The sequence below is a fragment of the Helobdella robusta genome, assembly GCF_000326865.2.
Source record: "Helobdella robusta unplaced genomic scaffold HELROscaffold_29, whole genome shotgun sequence".
NCBI classification, from domain to species: Eukaryota; Metazoa; Annelida; class Clitellata; order Rhynchobdellida; family Glossiphoniidae; genus Helobdella; species Helobdella robusta.
The window spans coordinates 39,892-59,376 of NW_008704475.1; the positions used below are offsets into that span (position 1 = coordinate 39,892).

General features: G+C 34.2%; 4 protein-coding genes across 4 annotated transcripts; 1 reads left to right on the top strand and 3 right to left on the bottom strand.

Annotated features, from left to right (window-relative positions):
* Nucleotides 1-266: 266 nt before the first annotated feature.
* Nucleotides 267-9,671, top strand: HELRODRAFT_81152 (hypothetical protein; the record flags this gene model as incomplete). Its single annotated transcript, XM_009020702.1, has 12 exons — nucleotides 267-317; nucleotides 413-474; nucleotides 1,143-1,247; nucleotides 1,358-1,508; nucleotides 2,329-2,464; nucleotides 7,933-8,032; nucleotides 8,191-8,344; nucleotides 8,556-8,706; nucleotides 8,866-8,960; nucleotides 9,069-9,164; nucleotides 9,284-9,361; nucleotides 9,522-9,671. Coding segments are annotated over 12 exons (1,329 nt in total), but the record flags the coding sequence as incomplete, so codon positions are not given.
* A 2,953-nt stretch (nucleotides 9,672-12,624) lies between these two features.
* On the bottom strand, nucleotides 12,625-12,795 carry HELRODRAFT_148593 (hypothetical protein; the record flags this gene model as incomplete). The annotated part of the gene is made up of 1 exon (XM_009020703.1): nucleotides 12,625-12,795. A coding segment is annotated over one exon (171 nt), but the record flags the coding sequence as incomplete, so codon positions are not given.
* Nucleotides 12,796-14,982: 2,187 nt separating this feature from the next.
* Nucleotides 14,983-16,065, bottom strand: HELRODRAFT_174142 (hypothetical protein; the record flags this gene model as incomplete). Its single annotated transcript, XM_009020704.1, has 2 exons — nucleotides 14,983-15,373; nucleotides 15,947-16,065. 2 exons carry the CDS (start codon nucleotides 16,063-16,065, stop codon nucleotides 14,983-14,985), a joined length of 510 nt encoding a protein of 169 aa, XP_009018952.1.
* A 781-nt stretch (nucleotides 16,066-16,846) lies between these two features.
* HELRODRAFT_174143 (hypothetical protein) lies at nucleotides 16,847-18,524 on the bottom strand (the record flags this gene model as incomplete). Its single annotated transcript, XM_009020705.1, has 2 exons — nucleotides 16,847-17,882; nucleotides 17,950-18,524. The coding sequence occupies 2 exons, from the start codon at nucleotides 18,522-18,524 to the stop codon at nucleotides 16,847-16,849; spliced, it is 1,611 nt and encodes a 536-aa protein (XP_009018953.1).
* Nucleotides 18,525-19,485: the final 961 nt, after the last annotated feature.

The window sequence follows — 19,485 nt, forward strand, 5'->3', positions numbered from 1 at the left end:
GAAAACCAGATACACAGATAAATAATTAAAATTACCAAGAAAATATATGAAGGTAAAAAACAAAATTGCATAACGATTAGAACACACAAATATGCTGTATTGACAAAGAATATTTACATATGATAATAATACACAAATATAAATAATAAACAGTCTGCTAGCTGTTAGGTTAACACAATACATTTTACAACATTCCAAGCCATTTTGTCTTGCTCTGTAATTGAAATTTTTTTTTCAGTTTTTTAGAAAAAGAAGCTGATGAGGAAGTAACACAGGAAGATATCCGTGATGCAGTTGATATTTCCAGTGCTACAAAGGTGACGAATTTGCAACATTGTTGCCTCTTTTTCTACATTGGAAAATGAAAGCATCATGACTGACTGCTTTTTTAATATTATTATATTTTTTCCAGTATTTCAATTTGACACTGGACAAATTTGGTCCTTACAGGATTGATTACACACTGAATGGGAGGTAATTTATGATGAAAATATTTTTTATTAGGACATTTGATGAAATTTAGTTGAGGGTTGTAAATAAATCATCTTCATCATTCTAATTGTTCTAAAGCTATTCACACAACATGAGGTACAAAACCATCATGTCCTGTCCCCATGCCAAACTCAAATACTGAGTTTCCCAATCATGTTCTTACAATCCATCTGTGATTTTTTTACTATTAGTAAATTTTTTCCAGTCCAATTATTGAGTCCTACATCCAGTCACTAGTCAGTTGACTTCAAGCTGTCACAATTTCCACACAACGAAACCATTGTGAACGTTTTTACTTTATTGTCTTTTTTTTCTGCATGGCCAACTTATTTCCTCTCATCACTCTCCAACTTACTCCACTCATTCTCATGCACACATTACCAGTAAGTACTTTTTCTCAGAGAGTTGTTGCACTTATCCTTCTTAATCCCTGCATCCAACTTCTTTTACCTTCTCTGGTTTTCTTTGGATTCACGTCTTAAGAGGTAGAACATGCTCCTTGAAATATCTCAGCTGGTAGACAATTCAGTTTTCGTACAGCTTACTTTGTTACAGAAGGTCTAAATATTGTTAACATTGTATGCAGATGAATATATATTTACATCATATGATGTGATTGAAGCTCAAGAGACTTATATAATTAATTGAAGGTTCCTTCTCATTGGTGGACAGAAAGGACATTTGGCAGCTTTTGATTGGCAGACCAAAAAATTGATGTGTGAGATCAATGTTATGGAAACCATCCAGGACGTCAAGTACGGCTTCAACGTTGTTTATGCTCCATATTCATAAATATTTTTATTTCTCGTCATCCTTACATCTCAAAAAACTGACAGTGATGTGATGCTCTGTTTATAATTGATAGGTGGCTGCACATAGAAACGATGTTTGCCGTGGCGCAGAACCAGTGGACGTTCATTTACGACAACCAAGGAGTGGAGCTGCACTGCTTGAAGTTCATCGACAGTGCGCTGCAGTTGCAGTTCCTGCCCTACCACTTCCTGCTTGTTGCCGCCGTTAGATTTTTCAACATTTTTTTTACATAGTTCCTTCAAATAGGATAATTTTATATAGTTTTTTTTACAAATCATCAGTCCATTGTCATTGGTTGTAAACATTTATTGTGACACTGTAATTTAATTTATTCAAAGGCAAAAGCATTTACAATTTATTTAAAAAATCCATCATACAACATTGGATTCAATGTTTCCTCTGCTGTTTGATTCTTTATTTTTAATATAGCTGTTCGTCGTTTAAGTCTCACTTAATTTTCACAAAACTCAATCTATCATTTTATTGTTAAGCAAGTTGGTCCTATATTTTTATTGATGCTTCTATAATAGTTTCGTGACCTGGTTTGAATTCGAATTTAGAATGCAGCCTGCCACATCTACATTCCATGTTTTGCTTTGAAAATTATCCAAGATTGAGTCTTGCAACACATTTTTAACACGTTATGATGTCTTGTTCTACCTGCAAATTCTGTCTATGTTAACATTTTGTTAATCTCGTAACTTTTTTTCTGTTCTATCTTGTTCTTACAGTAGCCTCACACAGAGTTTTTCATTTATCATCAATTTTTTCTTGACTACAAATTGGTAAATAACAGCACATTCATTATTAACTAATAAGTACTTAGTTCTTACGATCTAAATATTAATAATCAGTGATATTATTATTTATATTATTTTTTACATTTTCCATGCCGTGCTCATTAAACATATTTTGGCAAGCACTCCTGAATGACTATTTATATACTTGACTCAATGTCAAACATACATTAGCTTGTCTACAAAATTAACGAGATAAAATGAACAACAAATTTACCTCCATCAGACATCTCGGAGCTTCATTACGTGGATCGATGTTTCCATTGGACAGAAAGTAGCTGGCTTCACAACTGGCCTTGGAAGATTGGATGTTATGTGTCAAAACCCACAGAATGCAACAATCTTATTGGGTCACCCTGGAGGTCAGATGTCTTGCTTGTTGATTGTTTTTTTCATTTGCTTGCCTGTCTCACGTTTCAATACATCTTCCACAAACTGCATCGCACAGTTTCAAATGCAGTTTATGTCAAATCATCCACATCTCATATTTGTTTTCGTTCAACTTCCTTATTACAACGTCTGAAGTCAATGTTTTTTGAAATTTTCTTTCTGGTCTGAATATCTTTTGTTCGACCTCTCATCACGTTTATCACAGAAAGGTGGGTTCCTTCAAACTCTTTTAGAACACTCCACATGAAAATCACTTAATTTTTATACATGGATAGCCTTTCTTTGTATCTCTTCTCAAAATGAAATCACTATGACAATGTCGTTTATGAAGCGCCTGTGCATGCCACTGAGGCACCCTCATTATAGTTTTCTTAAAGATAAACTTGTTGCATCGTTTTGTACACATTTTATTTCGTTTATTATGAACAAACAATAAATTTGTTACATAATGGGGCATTCCAAAAGAGTAAATCTTAACTAAGCGGAATCCCCAACATTCAAAAAAGTAATCCATAAAATCATAATTCGATTAAAAAAATGTAAATTAAATAATTTTTTTTCTTTCTTTTTTAAATCTTTTAAAGAATCAATTTTTAAAACATATATATAAAATATGAAAAATTTATAATGTTTAACCCATATTAAACCATGACAGAATTTTATAAAATTGTGTACTTATTTTGTTTTGTTTTTACATTCAAACATCATAAAAAATTTTGAAAAAATTCTAGAGGCAAAACTTTTTTTTTCTACCCAAAAATATGACCGTCAGTTTAAACTGACGCTAGCCACAGATGTTTTGGTTTTTTTTTTATATTAAAAAATGTATAAAAATGAAAAAATGACCACCATTTGCTTAATTTTTATTAGTAAGCCGTTTATTTGATCAAGTAAATTTATTATTTCTAAAATTAAATTCAAAAAAATTTTGTTCAATAAAACGTTCATAAGAAATATTAATCATGTCAGCAAAATTATTACGGTTAAGTATGGCTCAAATGAAATGACTTGAAACAGCCCTGGATGTAATCCAACATTACATTTTTCGCATGCAAATATGGATGTCCCTTTGCATCCAGCAGCAGCACATAGTCGCTGAGAACTTTGGATAATCCAGTGTGCAAACCCATCTGTTCGTATATCAGACAAGACGCGGCGATCAAGTGAGAGTCGTGGAGCAGGACATAATAATTTTTGAGTTTTTCTTTGAGACATGCTTCGCATATACACTTGTACAATTTCACGTCGAAATGATAGCAAATCATGAACAGAAGTTCCAGTATCTATTTTTTGCAGACGATACAACTGAAAGGCATTTTGAACTGCCAAATCTAAACAGAACCTAAAGATTGGCCAGTACCACTTTTTTGATCTATGCTGTATCATATAGCAAGCTACATTTTGGTCAAAACGATCTACTCCACCCATAATAATAATAACTTTGGGCTGGTCAACTTCAATTTTTTTTTTCTGTTGACTTGAAAATCGCTTTGCTTTCTGTAGCGGATCAACTCCAGCATAAGTTGAAGCATTAGTAACAACATTACTATCGTTCCATTGAACTAGACATACTTCAGACTTTTCTTCCAAGACAACATCATAGGTGCCACGAGGTTTTTTTCATTATTACGATGCTTTTGAGAGGAGAACCTTCAACACGGTTTTGACATAGAGTGCCTGCAGCAGCCATTCCATTTTTTGCAAGTAAACGTAACAATTTAGGGCTTGTGAAAAGGTTGTCCAAAACAATGTGATATAAACTGACTTTAATTGCTGGTCAAATTTGTAACAACTGAACCGCAAAGTCCAAGACTTTTGTCTGTTGTTCTGGCTCCCTGATATGGATCAAATTTAATAACGTATCCAAGTCGTGTGGCCAGAACCGTAGCCTAACGTAAGTACAAGCCTGAGTGCTCATTATGCAAATTTCGTTTAGGAGGCGAACGCATTTTGTTTACATATATGTAGTAACGTAAATAAACAAGCTTGAGCAGTTGTTGCCAAATTATTTGAAGATCCACTTTGTCCCACAATATTACCACCCTTATAATCTAAATATGGTTTAAGATAAATTTCATCAACCATTAGCATTACCTTTTTGTCTTTCTCATTTAAATATTTAAATTTTTTAGACATGTAATGCAGACACTCTTCTCCACCTTGTTCATATTCAGGTCCTAGTCTAAAAGAATTACAAACTTTTCTGATATTGGCTGGATGAGGCAAAATTAGGCAGCCAAAGTTTCTAACATATTTGTAACCTTTAGGTGATATTAAATGGAAAATACAGGAAAATATAAAAGTGTCATTGTGGTAACGACGTCGTTCTTTATTGTCTGATATCAATTCCAGTTGATTATAACAAAATTGAAAAAAAACTTCATTATCTTGGTCATTATCTTTTACAATTTTTAACAATTCTTTTAGGTTTGACAAATTATCCTTTTTATTGTTGAAAAGACCATCTCTCTCTCTTTTTTTCAACTTCATCCAAAATAGTCATTATATCAAACATATAATTGACATTTATCGGAGACTCAATATCATTAATAAATTGTAAGCGAACACTTTTAAAAAACAATTTCAGTTCTAATTCCTTGTTTACCACGAGTAGATATACTATTTCTGTTGGTACATCATGTGATAAATTAAAAAATAAGATATCATTGTCTCGACATACGACATTCCAAAATTTAGAAAGTTTAAGTTCCTTTACTTTGTCGCACAATTCAGAAAAACTATTTATTTTGTTTTTTGTTAAATATTGACTGTGCTCCATCAGACTTTTTGTAATTGCATTGTCAATATTCAAACTTTCCATTCGCTGCCTCTTTTTATCCGGCGATACCCTGAGAGTTACTGATGTGCTGTAGTAGTCTGGGCATCCAGGAAATATTGAAGGAACTGAATCTTTTTTTAATCTTGGCCTCTCGAGAGAAGTCAAAATCATCTTTCCAGATTTAGCATCAAATGAAGATTTTTTAGTAATGATGGCCTCAGCTGGAAAGTGCTTTTCACATACCTTAGAAAAAAAAATATAATTATTATTTGTAATTAAATTATTAATAAAATTAATAAATTTCAATAAACATGCTACTCACTCACATTACAACTAATAATAATAAAACAAATAACATAGCTATGTAATGTATTATAATTTTGTAACAATGTAAGGAATTTAGTTAAAATCTGAAATCCTGGTCATGCACTTTATTCAATAGATCATGCTTACTCGTGAATGCAAAGTAGGTTTCCAATCTTTTCTCGGAATTGCAGATATCCATTTTTGAAACATGTGTTCATCTTTAGGAAAACGAAAGGAATGTACTTTTTGTTCAATTGTATAATTCCCTTGGCAAAACGGAACAATACATTTATTCACCATTATTACAAAATATTATTCCTTCCGAAATTTTTTGATAATTAAATCCGAATAAGTAACCAATTACGAAGAAACAAATAAAACGTGCAACGCTGATCAAGTAAACAAGAAAATGAAATAAATCGTTCGCCTCCTATTTGATCAAAACATTAAAATAGGGATGTGAGCGCTCAGGCTTGTTATTTACGTTAGGCTACGCCAGAACCCACATTTGTAACCAAATTTTATTGGCTTGCCATGGATATATTGTTTAGCCCCATGACGGCCAAAATGGGGACCATACTTTCGTCTATGCTAAGTACTTGCTCTAATTGAAAATTTCTCTGACATAAAGCATCTATTTGGACGCACTTTTCCAAATTTGTCTCCTGGGTTTAAGTCGTTATTGTTAGCAAAGTGAATATTGCTCATTATGGCACTGAATCTATTTCGTGACATGGCACTAGACACCATTTCATTGTGAGTATCATGTGCTGTTTCCCAATACATTGAACGCCTGGGAAGAGAAACATACCCACTGAGCAGCAGGATCGAAAAAAATAGTTTGAGAGTTGGAATGTCTAAATCAAAGTTCAATATACCTTTTTGAGCAGCATAAAAGTTTGATTCATCACAAATATGTTGCATTAACTCGGGTGTAAAAAACAGTTAAAATAATGTAACAGGTGAAGAATTTGTATTCAAAGATGGTGGAAGAATATTCCATGCAAATTTTACTTTCCTAACACTTTCTTTCAAATCATGTTTTTTCCAGGATGGCTGATAGTCTGGTTCTGTTGTTACTTTTGTGGCTTGTTCTTGTCTCTCAACTTCAAATAAATTTTCTTTTTCCTTTGACTTTTTGCTACTTGTTGCTTTCAATGAACCAGTTTCTTTAAAAAAAACAAACATTATTTTCATCTTAAAAAACAACGAGGTTTTACACATACTTTTCATAGAATGTTTTCTTTCTGATTGTCTTTGTCCAGTTATAATTTTTTCATTTGATTTTTTAATAATTGTTCTTGGCTTATCACTACTTGTTGACGGTAGACAAGTTTCACCACTTTCAAAAATAAAGTCATCTAAATTGTCATCTAAGTCAAGGACAACATCTCCAGAAGTTTTATGCAATCGCACTGATGCCTCTGCGAAAAGTTGATTAGAATTTAAATGATTCAAATTTCCTTCATTTGAACATTCTTCTCCAGAATCTTCATCAGTACCATTTACATTTGTAGGTGGAACAATTGTGACATCTATGTCAAGCAAATTTTCATCGTCGTCGTCTTCTAGCATCCGAATCACTTCATGAACGTTATAACTTTAAAGAAATTATTAATGTTGAATTTTACTAAATTTTAAAAATAGAAAACAATATTGACCCATAAAAACTCAACTTAATTAGTTACTTATGATATAATAAATGACCTACGCGTCTGTGCCTAGCGTCAGTTTAAACTGACACATCAAAAGCAGCTATACCGTTAGTTTTTTCTTCAACCTTTTTTATTGTACTAGCTGATGTTCACATAGTTGAATCGTCAGCAAAGATTCGAAAATGTGATACATTTGAGGCCATAACCAAGTCATTAATGTATAATAAAAATAATTTAGGCACAAGTGTGCTTCCCTGAGGGACACCACTATGGACACGTTGAAACAAGGATATAGACTCACCAATGGCAACATATTGACAACGTTCTGACAGATAACTTTCAAACCATCTCTACGAAACACTTTGGGTTTACAAAGGGTCGTTCCACAGAGATGTGTTTAATGGAAATAACAAACTATAAAATAAACAAATTGTGTCTTCAGTCTTTCTTGCTCATTCACAAGAATATTACAATGATTTAAAAAAACTGTTAGTCTATTATCAACTATCTTCTCCAAAATCTTTGATATTGGATTGAGGATGGTGATAGGTCGGTAGTTTTTGACATCTTGTTTAGACCCAGACTTGAAAATGGGCACCTACCCTATGTTTGACTTTGTGTTATGATATGATGGTCAAATTTTTTGTGTGTAATTTCATCAGTGAAAATATGTTTTAATTGCAAATACATAATATTCTAGGTACGGTGAGCATGTGGTCTCCGAATGTGAAGGAGCCCTTGGTGAAGATGTTATGTCATGGCTCTGCTACCAAATCAATTGCTGTTGATAAGACTGGAAAGTTAGTCCATAATTTATGATTGTTATTAAAACTGGTTGTTGAAGCCTGCTGTTAATATTTCTCGTGGCATGTTTGATTCACTAAGACTTATTTATTTGAAACTATCCTTTACAATTACTCTGGTGAATATATCAAAAATATCCTCACGAATGACCCAGTTACATGGCCACTTCTGGACTGGACAGGCAGCTGCGAATCTGGGACTTGAGAATGTACAAGGAGGTGCATGGCAGTTATTTGAAGTTTGGCGCCAACCGGCTGGATTTCAGTCAGAGAGGATTGCTGGCAGTAGGGTTGAACGATATAGTACAGGTTAATTCCTTTATTATGTTTATTATGTTCGTATGTTGCTGACTGTTAATCAGAATGACCACGTTAATTTTTAATATTTTTAAAATCAACTTTACATTTTTAAAGAACTGTTGTGTTTGGTCATTTTCTATCTTTTGATACTTTCCAAGCATTTGTCTAGACGTAGAAATGACTAAATATTGTGTGTAATGTATAAATATATCCTGTTTAGGTATATACCGATCCCGTTTCAAGTCCTCCGACCACTCCTTACTTGAGTCACACACTAAGGAGACCGGGATTGCACGGAATGCAGTTCTGTCCATTTGAAGATGTCCTGGGTGTTGGTCACTTGGAAGGATTTACAAGTTTGCTCGTGCCAGGTTCTTACTAAATTTGCATGTAGCATTATCCCTGTCTTTAACGTTTTGCTCATATTTTCAATTCGCGGTTTAATTTTTCCTTTCATTGTTTGCAAATATAAAAATGATAAATGCGACAATGATAAAATGATGATGATAAATATAATGATGACTTTTCAGGATCTGGTGAGCCCAATTACGATGCACTGGAAGCCAATCCTTACCAGACGAAACAACAGAGGAGGCAGAAGGAAGTTAAGATGCTCTTAGAAAAGGTATTTCAATTTTTATAACTTTTTTCGAACACGCTATTGCTACATTTATTATTTTTATTAAATGTTCGCGTCTTTACTAACTTGTAACTATTCTTGAATGACTTGAAGGTGCAACCAGATATGATAACATTAGACACCAGTGCACTTGGAAAAGTCAACGTTAAGACATTAAAAGAGAAAATGGAAGAGAAGGCAAAATTGAAGGTTTGTTGAGTTCTGTCCATTTGAAGATGTCCTGGGTGTTGCTCACTTCTTTGTTAGATCCTTCGTTTATTAAATCAATTATTGTTACAAACTTTTAATTTCATCTTATTATTATTTAGTTTCTAAAGATGAAGAAAATAGACTTTGAACCAAAGTACAAGAAAAAAGGAAGAAGCAAATCTGGTAATCTATTTTCAGTTGATAAATTTCACTTACATTTCCCGATGTTTTTTATTTACTTGCTTAAGGATGTTTGTGTCTGTAAATTGTTAATGCTATTTAATACATATTTATTGTACTCTAGTCTACTGAACACATTTGTAACAAATTGAATTTTATTATTAATCATCAGGCAAGAAGGAATTGAGGAAACAAGGTGTTAGAGCTGAACAAACAAAACACTTTATAAGAAAAGTTTTAACAAATAAAAAACGGGAAGAAACAGAACCAAGCAAAGATTCAAAAAGAAAAAAAGATGTTTTGGACCGATTTAAATCTAAAACATAGTTTTTTGTCTACGTCATCTAACAGTTTCTTTTAGGTGAAAATTTGTAAATAAATTTTTTTTATTCAACCCTGTCAGTAGTTTTAATCAGTGATGTGTTCTTATACTTGCTACTTGTACTCGAGTACCAAATTTAAGTACTTGTACTTGACACCTAAGTACTTGTACTCGTACTTGTTATTTTACAATGTACTTGTACTTGAAATTTACTTTACTTAAAAGTACTTTACAAAAATTTACAAAATTATAGTTAAAAATTTTAAAGAGACTAATATTTTGTTTGGAGATTTCAACCATTTTTTCATATTCGGCTAGGTCAAATTTGAGCCAGATTTTTTTGTCATCTAAGTTATAATATAAGCATAGGTATGTCTACGTTTGCACATTGTACATTTATTCGTCTACATGTGAACTTAGGTTGGTTACGATGATACCGGTGAAAAATGTTTTTGGGAAAATTAAGTGCAGAGACCCTCTAAGCTGTGCCACTTGGCTAAAAAATGGCATTTGTAAAGATTCGGCTCAATTTGGTGATACCAACCCGGACCTCATCGAGGTTGAAATTTTAAAAAATTTGGAAAACTCATTTTTGTTTGTAAAATGAGAACGGTTCATCCTAGAAACATGGTTTTGGTTTTGTTTATCTGTTAATTCTCTTTAAATTTTATTATCATCATTATTTAGCTACAACTATGGATATATATAATATATTCATGGCTACAACGTATAGTTTCTGAGATTTTTGCATTTTTACCCATAAATCATAAGAAAAAGTTGAATTCTGATGTTACGCAAAAATTATTAATATATATTACAATTTTTTACATATATGGAAGTAAGCAAGAACTTGGGCGTTTGTGGGTCTGCTTGTATAGCATGGACTTTTAGTTAAAACTATAGAACTTTTAACTTTTTGTTGACGCGGAAGCGGTTACGACTCGCGTTATCATATAATTACCAACAATCGTTCAATATTCATTTCCCACTTTAAGATTAATACTGAAATGAATGCTTGCCGTCAATGCCACACGCTTGTGCTTCCAAGTAAAGTTTATGATTAGAAGAATAGAGCAATTTCACTCTAAAATTCCATAGCGATTTGTTCATTTAATATTTGTATGCAGTTTTTTAAATCACTTATTCACAACAACAACAATAGTATAAATTATTTTATGTATGAACAACTTTTCAGTTTTTTTTCATGGATATATGAACATCCATGGTTTGTTTCCTTTTTTGTTATTCTAGACCTGAAATTGCATTTGATTATGTAGCTGGCAAAAATGTTGAAAAAACTTCTTTAATCAAAAAACTATCCCTTGTATTTAATATTCATTAAACACTTTGCTGTTCAATCGCAAAATCCAGAAAATTACAAAATTTCGCAGGCATGAAATGAAAAATATAATATCGAGCCTTACCTATTAGTCCTGCTAACTCGCGATTGGCTTATAAATAGCACCGGACCAGTTCACAAGCAAACGCTGTTAACGAACCTTATAGACTGCATAACATCGAGCTCTATATGGAAACACCCAATTGTCACCGTTTATTATTTATATTATAATATATATATATATTTTACAATATTCTATAAATTCTACCGAATGTTTGGCGTTAATATGTTTGTAGTTCGTTTTTTCGATTTTTCTCACTAAAGTTTTTTGGAGAACGTTTAGTTTATTAAAATTTAAAATAAACTTAAGAGTAAATTACTACACAACAATAACCTTCCTAGTACCAACAATCAAGATAACGACATCATCTTGTATTAGAGAAATCACATGTCAACTGCATACAAAGTAGATGAAGCTATTCTTAAACATATCATCAATAAAAATGTCACACCAACCAACCCAAATAGTAAAGTTAAACTCCGAATTTATTACAACAATAAAAAACGTCTCACCTAATACTGAAAAACTTTAATCCTAAAGATAACTCTGCGTTAAAGCGTAATCACGTAATATATGAATTTAATTGCCCCTTTGACGGCTATGCACGTCAACATGACTCATATATCGGGATTACTACTACCTCAGTAGAAGGCTTACGATGCATAAACAAAGTGGTGCTATCAAATCTCATTTGGACTCAACACACTCAATCACTATTAGCCATGAAATCCTCGACAGTAACACCAAAGTAATATACCAGAACACCAACTACACACATTTTAAAATTGCAGAAGCAGTCCTAATTGACATCAATAAACCAAAAATAAATATACAACAAAAAATGACAATCTCGCTTCCAACCCAGCGCTTAATCAACAATGAAAACAAAGAAGTGATAAAAACTAGCATCGTAAATAGTGACAGAAGAATATGATGCTATCGATGAAGGAAAGGAGACCAAAGAAGATGGACCAACCAATAAAGAAATTTGACACCTATTTTCCATCTAAGTTCACTTTCACAAAGTGAATATTTCCCTATATAAATCAAATTGCACTGATGGTGATTCATTCGGAATCGAAATATGGCCTTATTTGCAGCATGAATTCGGAAAATAAGTTTATTTTGAATTTTAATAAACTAAACGTTCTCCAAAAAACTATAGTGAGAAAATCGAAAAAACGAACTTCAAACATATTAACGCCAAACAGTTACATTGATTGATTGGTTGATTTATTTTTTCATTTATTTGTTTATACTGTACCAAAAAAATTAATTGTGATTAGATAAAAAAAGTCAATAATTCAGTTAACGGTTCTTTTTTATCCTAGCAAGCTGCATTTGTTCTACTAAATAATGAAATATAAATTAATTTCATTTGATATTGAAAAATTAAGTAGATCAATGCAATGAATTACAAACATACATACTCTCATACATACTTATATATTTATAAATAATAATAATATATAATTATGAAACAGATAAATTTCTTTGAAACAGTAACAAAAAGCAAACTAAAAGTCTAGTTCTTAAAATCTTTCTATTTTTTATTTTCTTTCTTATCTTTGACTCTGCGATTTTGAAACCAAAATTTAATTTGACGATCATCTAATCCGGTTTTTTCCGCGATCCGAATCTGATCCTTTCGATCAATAAACTCTTTGCTTCTATATTCCATCTCTAATATATCTCTTTGACGAGCAGTGTATACCATTCTGTAACTTTCGGTCGTCCTTTTCACTGGTCTGCTTCGTCTTTTTTTCGAAATCCTTGTTTTTGGTTTTGATTCTGTTAGTTGTTCGCAATTGAGAGGTTGTTGCAGTTGAAATGGCTGTGGCATTATTTGTTGCTCTTGTTCGTCGTTTTTTTGTTGATAAGTAGAAAAATTTTGGGATGAAGGAAGCTGTTGTTGGAATTGTGGAAGCTGCTGGAATTGTGAAAGTTGTTGCTGGAACGGTGAAAGTTGTTGCTGGAATGGTGGTGGTTGCTGAAATGCATTTGGTTGTTGTTGGAACTCCGGTTGTTGATATCCAAATTCTGTCAGTTTTTGTTCAAATTCCGGGAGGTTATGTTGAAATGTTGAAGGTTGAATCGGAGGTAATCGCTGTTCGAAAGTTGGCAGAACCAAGTGTCGTTCTTGTCGTTGAATTACTGGTTGTTCGTTTGATAACACTTGTTGGGTAGGTTTGTTTGGTTGTTGTGTTTCGTATTCATTTAGTTGCATAGGATCGCATGCTTGTAGTTGTTGAAGCTGCTGTATGGGCTTGCAAGCAGGGTTTTCTTCTTGTCCCATAAGATCGCATGCTTGTCCTTTTAGCAGTTGTCTAGGATTATATGAAGGTTCGTGTTGCATGAGATTGCGTGCTTGTCCTTGTTGAAGCTGTCGCCTGGACTTATATGCAGGTTCTTGTTGCTGGTACATGAGTTCGGATACTGGTTCCTGTGGTTTGTATGTTGCAACTGCTTGCCTATAAACTTGCCGGAATTCTTGAAATGATGGTATTATTGAGTGCTCATCAAATTGTGGTGTTGTTTGTTGTTGATGCTGACGTGATGGTAACATTGACTGCTGTTGTCGGTAGTTAAAATTGGGCATCTGATAATCTTCATGCTGTTGAAAATGTGGTTGTAAGTCAAACATTTGATTATTCAAAGTTCTTGGCACGGAAAAAGATTTTGATGCTGACACTGACGTTTCGGAAGAAGTTGAAAAAGGAATCTGATTATTTAGCCTATTCCACCCATCATTCGAACATGAGTTTGAGAAGACATTGTTGTTTGTGTCTGAATGAATAACGCAAATTTTTTCTATATTTAATGTACCCATGAAACCTCCTTGAAATAATTCGTCTTCTCCAGCACTTAACAAGTACGATGGCTCAAACAAATCATCTTTCTGATTGTAATACATTTATGCTCAGTCTATTGTTTACTGCAAAATTTACTATTGAGCTCTTCAAATCTAAGAAGTGAAATAATTAAATTTGGAAAGCATCTCCTTATATATACGCCCTAACAATGATGAACAAAGGCATGTTTTACACTTTAGCCTTCATCCTTAAACAAAGGCACTTTAGCCTTCATTCTAAGTTTTTATTTCCCTTTCTATAACTAAATCGTAAAATTCATCAAACTCATAAAAATTGTAAAACTCATAAAAATCTTGTAGTGGTTTTAAATTCTCACAGCCAATAAAAGTGGCCTTTGATGGGCCTGTTTTGTTGGGCGATCTTTTTGATGAAGAAGGAGGAAGACAGGCGTGCCTTTATCGATCGTTCATTGGCATCAATTAACATTAAGGGGACACCCATCAATTAGCTATCGATTCTTCTCACGAGCGCCATTTACGGGTTGAACAGTTTAGTTTTGGGAAAAACAATAAAAAAGAAAAATTACTAGAATGCTTTCTTTCACTTTCAGGATTTGCAGTTAATTATTTTACTACACCTCAACAAATGCAATAATTTAAACGCGTATACAAAATTTAAATTTTGGTAATTAATTATCAAGTAAAATAATTAGTGAAATACTTCAACATATAGAATATAGAAAATATTCCAGTGACAATACAAAAAAAATACTTATTTATTTTTGTTGATCCGCACATACACATCACAAATTTTCACAAACATGCACACGCACGCGCACACACACAATCGCACAATGTATGAAATTTGCTAAATACAGTTATCTCACGCGCAATCTTTTCTAAAAATCGATTCTAAACATATTTAACTTAACTTAAAAATTTAATTTGCAAACAACTACGTGTTAATTTGGGATGGCTTATTGTTGGCGATATTTTTAAAATTTCGGTATCACTTTCTGCTCTTCTTCATTTTCTGGCCTGTTTGCTGGTAATATTTGATGTTGTTGTCGTTGCTGTTGAAAAATTGGTTGTAAAATGTTGGTATTAATTGTTCCTCAGCATCTTCTTGTTGAAAGTAAGATTGTTTTTGTTGTATTGGTTGTAATACTTGCTCTTGTTCGTGTTCAATTTGGGTTGGCGGAAATAATTGTTATTGCTGTTGTGTGACTTTGTAGGCTTGATGTTAAGTAAAGTTGCTTTCATGTTGCTGTTGCAGTTGTTGCGCGGGCTTGTTTGCTTGTAGCTGTGTAGGCTCATATCATTGTTGCTGTTTGTAGTTGTTTCTGCTTCTGTTGCTGTCGTTGTGCGGGCTTGTTTGCTTGTAGTTGTTGCTACTGCGGGGGTTTGTATGCTTGTTGTTGTTTTGTTAGTATGTTGGAACGGTTTGTCTAAAGTGTTGATAAAAGTGTTCAAATGGTGGTAATATTGAACGTTGCTGAAATGACGGTAATCTTTTTATGTGTTGTTGATGTAATGGTAAGATTAGCTGTTGCTGTTCGTGGTGGTTGCTGGGAATCAGTTGGAGACAAAAGATAAGAAACGATGCCATAAGAAAACAACTTGGAAGACAAAAAACTGTGTATGAAAGTGTCAAGGAAAGAAAGCTGGGTATCTTTGGGCACATCTGCAGAATGACAGACGACAGACTGATCAAAAAAGTACTGATGAGAAAGAGGGACTGGAAGAAAAAAGTTGGAAGACCTGTGAGGAAATGGATGGATGATATCACGGAATGGACGGGGGTTGGAACATTGGGCTCAATGAAGATGGCGAGGGAAAGAAAAGGAATTTGGAGAGATAGAAGAATACCATTGGCCTCAACGGTCCCTTAAGGGATTACAGAGAATCATTGAATGAATGAATGTTCGTGGTGGTGGAAAGGCTGCATTTGATAGTCTACATGCCGCTGAAATTGTGGTTTTATTTTATGCATTTGATTATTTAAAAGTTTTGGGACAGATGATGGGGAATAGGAGGAGAAAAAGAGGAAGAGGTTGGAGGAACATACGGAGCATCGACAACATTCCACCCATCATTGACATTTTTGTTTGGGAAGAAGACTTTATTTGAATTAGCTTGAGCATTTGAAATGTCAGCACCGTTCAACGGAGGTTCGTTGTTTTCCATTGTTTGCAACAAATTCAAAAAACTTTCTTGAACATGTTGCGGCTCAGCACCGTACAAATACACTGGATCACACAAGTCATTTTATTAAAACATTTTTGCTCAGACTAAATGTGGTTTGCGGAAAAATTGATTTTTTTACAACTGTTATGCAGTAAATGTATTATTTTAACACTTTGATCTGGATCGTATAAAACCAAGTTAATAAGTTATCTGGAATTCTATACCTGTACGACACTCGCACTGCTCGTTATTGGAAATTCAATAAAGAAACACATTTATTTCATTACGTGCTTCTCCAGTTTATCGAAATCTTCCATTCAATCTACTCAAAATAATACAAAATCGTAAATCTCGTAAATATCTGGTGTTGGTTTCAAATTCTCGCAGCCAATAAAAGTGGCTTCTGATGTGCCTGCTTTGTTGGGCGATCTTTACGATGAAGGAGGAAGACAAGTTTCGCTGTTTTATTACACTGAGCAACAAAAAAAAATTTTGAGGAAATTTCCTAATTTTTTACAACTGATTTATGATAATTTGGCCCCGCTGAGTCCGAAAATGACATCCGTTTCCCTAGAAAAACTGGACCTAGGTCAGGTCCAGTTTTTCTGCTAAGTTAAATGTTTATTTTATTTTATTTGTGAATAAATCAGTAAAATTTTTGTGCCATAATCGGTTTATTTCTATGAACATTTCTCATTCGGAATTGGTTTTAAAGAGAAAAAAGCGTTCTGAAACACAGTACCTTAAGTAAGGGTCATTAATGTTCGTCATTGTTAAGAATTTAGGGCTGGAACTTCCGTTTATTGGATACCCTGGAATGCTCAGCATCAGGGATGTCTCTCTTTAGAGTCCAGCAGTAATCAGCCATCATGACGGCATTCCAACGTCCCTGATACCTGGTCTCCATCTCCTTCATCTCCTGGAGGAATCTCTCTTCCTGCTCGTCGCTCATTGATTCAAGATTCTCAGGAAAACGATCCATATGTGAAAATAGATAATGCAGTTTGATGCTCATGTTGCATCCGAGTTTTTTGAAAGCAGTCACCATATTGTTGACAAGTTCAGCATAGTTTCTGGCCTTGTTGTTGCCAAGGAAGTTTTTCACAACGAGAACAAAAGCATTCCATGCTTCCTGTTCCACTTTGTTCATTGACTTTTCAAACTCTGGATCTCTGATGAGCCGACGGATTTGAGGACCGTCAAAGATACCAGCTTTTAACTTCACTATGGTTACTCCCGGAAATGTCTGGCACATGTAATTGAAGCAGCCACCTTCCTTGTCTAGAGCTTTTGTGAACTGCTTGATCAAGCCAAGCTTGATGTGCAGTGGTGGGAAGAGTATCCTGTCTCTGTCCACCAGAGGGCTGTTGATAACGTTACTTGCTCTGCAAGGCACTAGTTCCTCTCGCACAGGCCAGTCCTTCTTCGTGTAATGGTGAGCAGTGTCCCTACTGTCCCACATGCACAGAAAACATGGGTATTTGGTGAACCCGGATTGTTGCCCCAACAAAAAATTCACCATCTTCAGGTCGACACAAATAACCCACTTATGCTGATCATAACGAATCATCTCCAGCACATACTTCACCGCTTCATACTTCTCCTTCAGTTTAGTAGAGTGAGCAAGGGGAACAGAGGCAAACTGGTTGCCGTTGTGCAGTAGAACACATTTCAGTGACCGCTTGCTGCTGTCAATGAACAGTCTCCAGTCTTCGGGCTTGTACTGCGGCACTCCCAGGTGGTGCAGAAGCTGTGCAATATCTGTGCAGTACACCAAGTCCTGCACCTCCGAGAAAAATTGGAGGTACTCTTGATGCCTGTTGCGGTACAGGGTGATGCGAGCACAGCCAGAGAGGAGGTTTTTTTTTCAATCTGGATGCCAACAGTTCAGCAGAGGCCTTTGACAAGCTGAGGTCGCGAACTAGATCATTTAGCTCCTGTTGGGAAAAAAGCTGTGGAGTTTCATCGTCAACAACTGGCCATTCTTCTTCTGTTTCCTGATCTTCATCACTGGAGGATTCGTCATCACTGATGTCTTGAAGTTTGTGAAACACAGGTACTGGGATATCATCACAATGAGCTACAGGACGACGTGCGGATTGCAAATCAGGATACTCGAGGCTGCTTCGGTTCTTTCTGTTTATCCCAGTCAGATCGATGCTACAGAAGTAGCAGTCAATGTCATGGTTTCTCTGCTCCCGCCAAACCATGGGAATTCCAAACTTCAGACACGTCTTCTTGCCCTTGGTCCACTGACGCAGATACACGGTGCAAGCCTTGCATACCATGTGTGGCGCCCAATCTTTATCCTGGTCACCAAGTTTAATACAAAAATAAGCATGGTAAGCACGCTTTATGAAACATGTGACTTGATTCCTGTTATGAACAAGTGTGTATTCACCGCAGATATAGCAAAATACGTCGGGTTTATTTTTACAAGATCTTCTCTTGGAAGCCATGTCGTTCGCTTGCGATTCGTTTGCAACTGATACCTATACTAATGCAATCTGCTATATGGCTCAGATTTGGAAAATGCTGACGTAACTATCCATAGTTATACACAGCCTCGTCCGGGCATGTCTGCGATTGTCTGATCACGTGACTGTAGTTACGTGATTTAATGCATTGAACGTGTGTGTGTGTGTGTGTGTGTGCATAGGGGAAACATAAAAATATCAATTAATTAAAAATTGCAAATTCCTCATAGTGATGAAGTGATTAAGAACAAAGCATCACATACAGCGAAAATACCTGGGACTGTACACAAAAAAGTGAAAATGAAGATATGGCCATAGCTTAGAAAGTTGACCTGATCTAGAAAAACCAATGTGATATTTGGATTCAGGATATCAAAATTTCCATAAATCAGCCGAAAGACCTTAGGAAATTTTTTGGGTGTTGACCAGTGTTAGCATCGATTAAGCGGACACCTCTGAAACACGTGCGCCATCAACGTTTCGACGATTTTTTTGAAAATTTAGAAAAAAGTAAAATTTCAAAAAGTAACAACAGTATTTTACAAAAAATGCAATTAGTCCAACTTTAGAAGCAATTCATTAATCGTGTTTAAGTTATTAAGCATATAAAGCCATAATAAAAGAATTCAAATTTTTCCTATGGTACAAGGATAAAAATGCAAATATCTCAGAAAATATAGGTTGTAGCTAAATAATATCGATATTAAAATTTAAAGAGAATAAACAGATAAACAAAATAAAATTAAAATCATATTTCAAGATAAACTGTTTTTATTTTACAAACAAAAAATGAGGTTTTTCCAAATTTTTTCAATTTTTGAAGCTTTCATCCTTGACGAGGCACAGGCTAGAATTATCAAATTGAGCTAAAACTTTACAAAAATGTAATCTTTTTGCCAAGTGACACAATTTAAGAGGTTCTTCCGTTAAGATTATGAAAAAT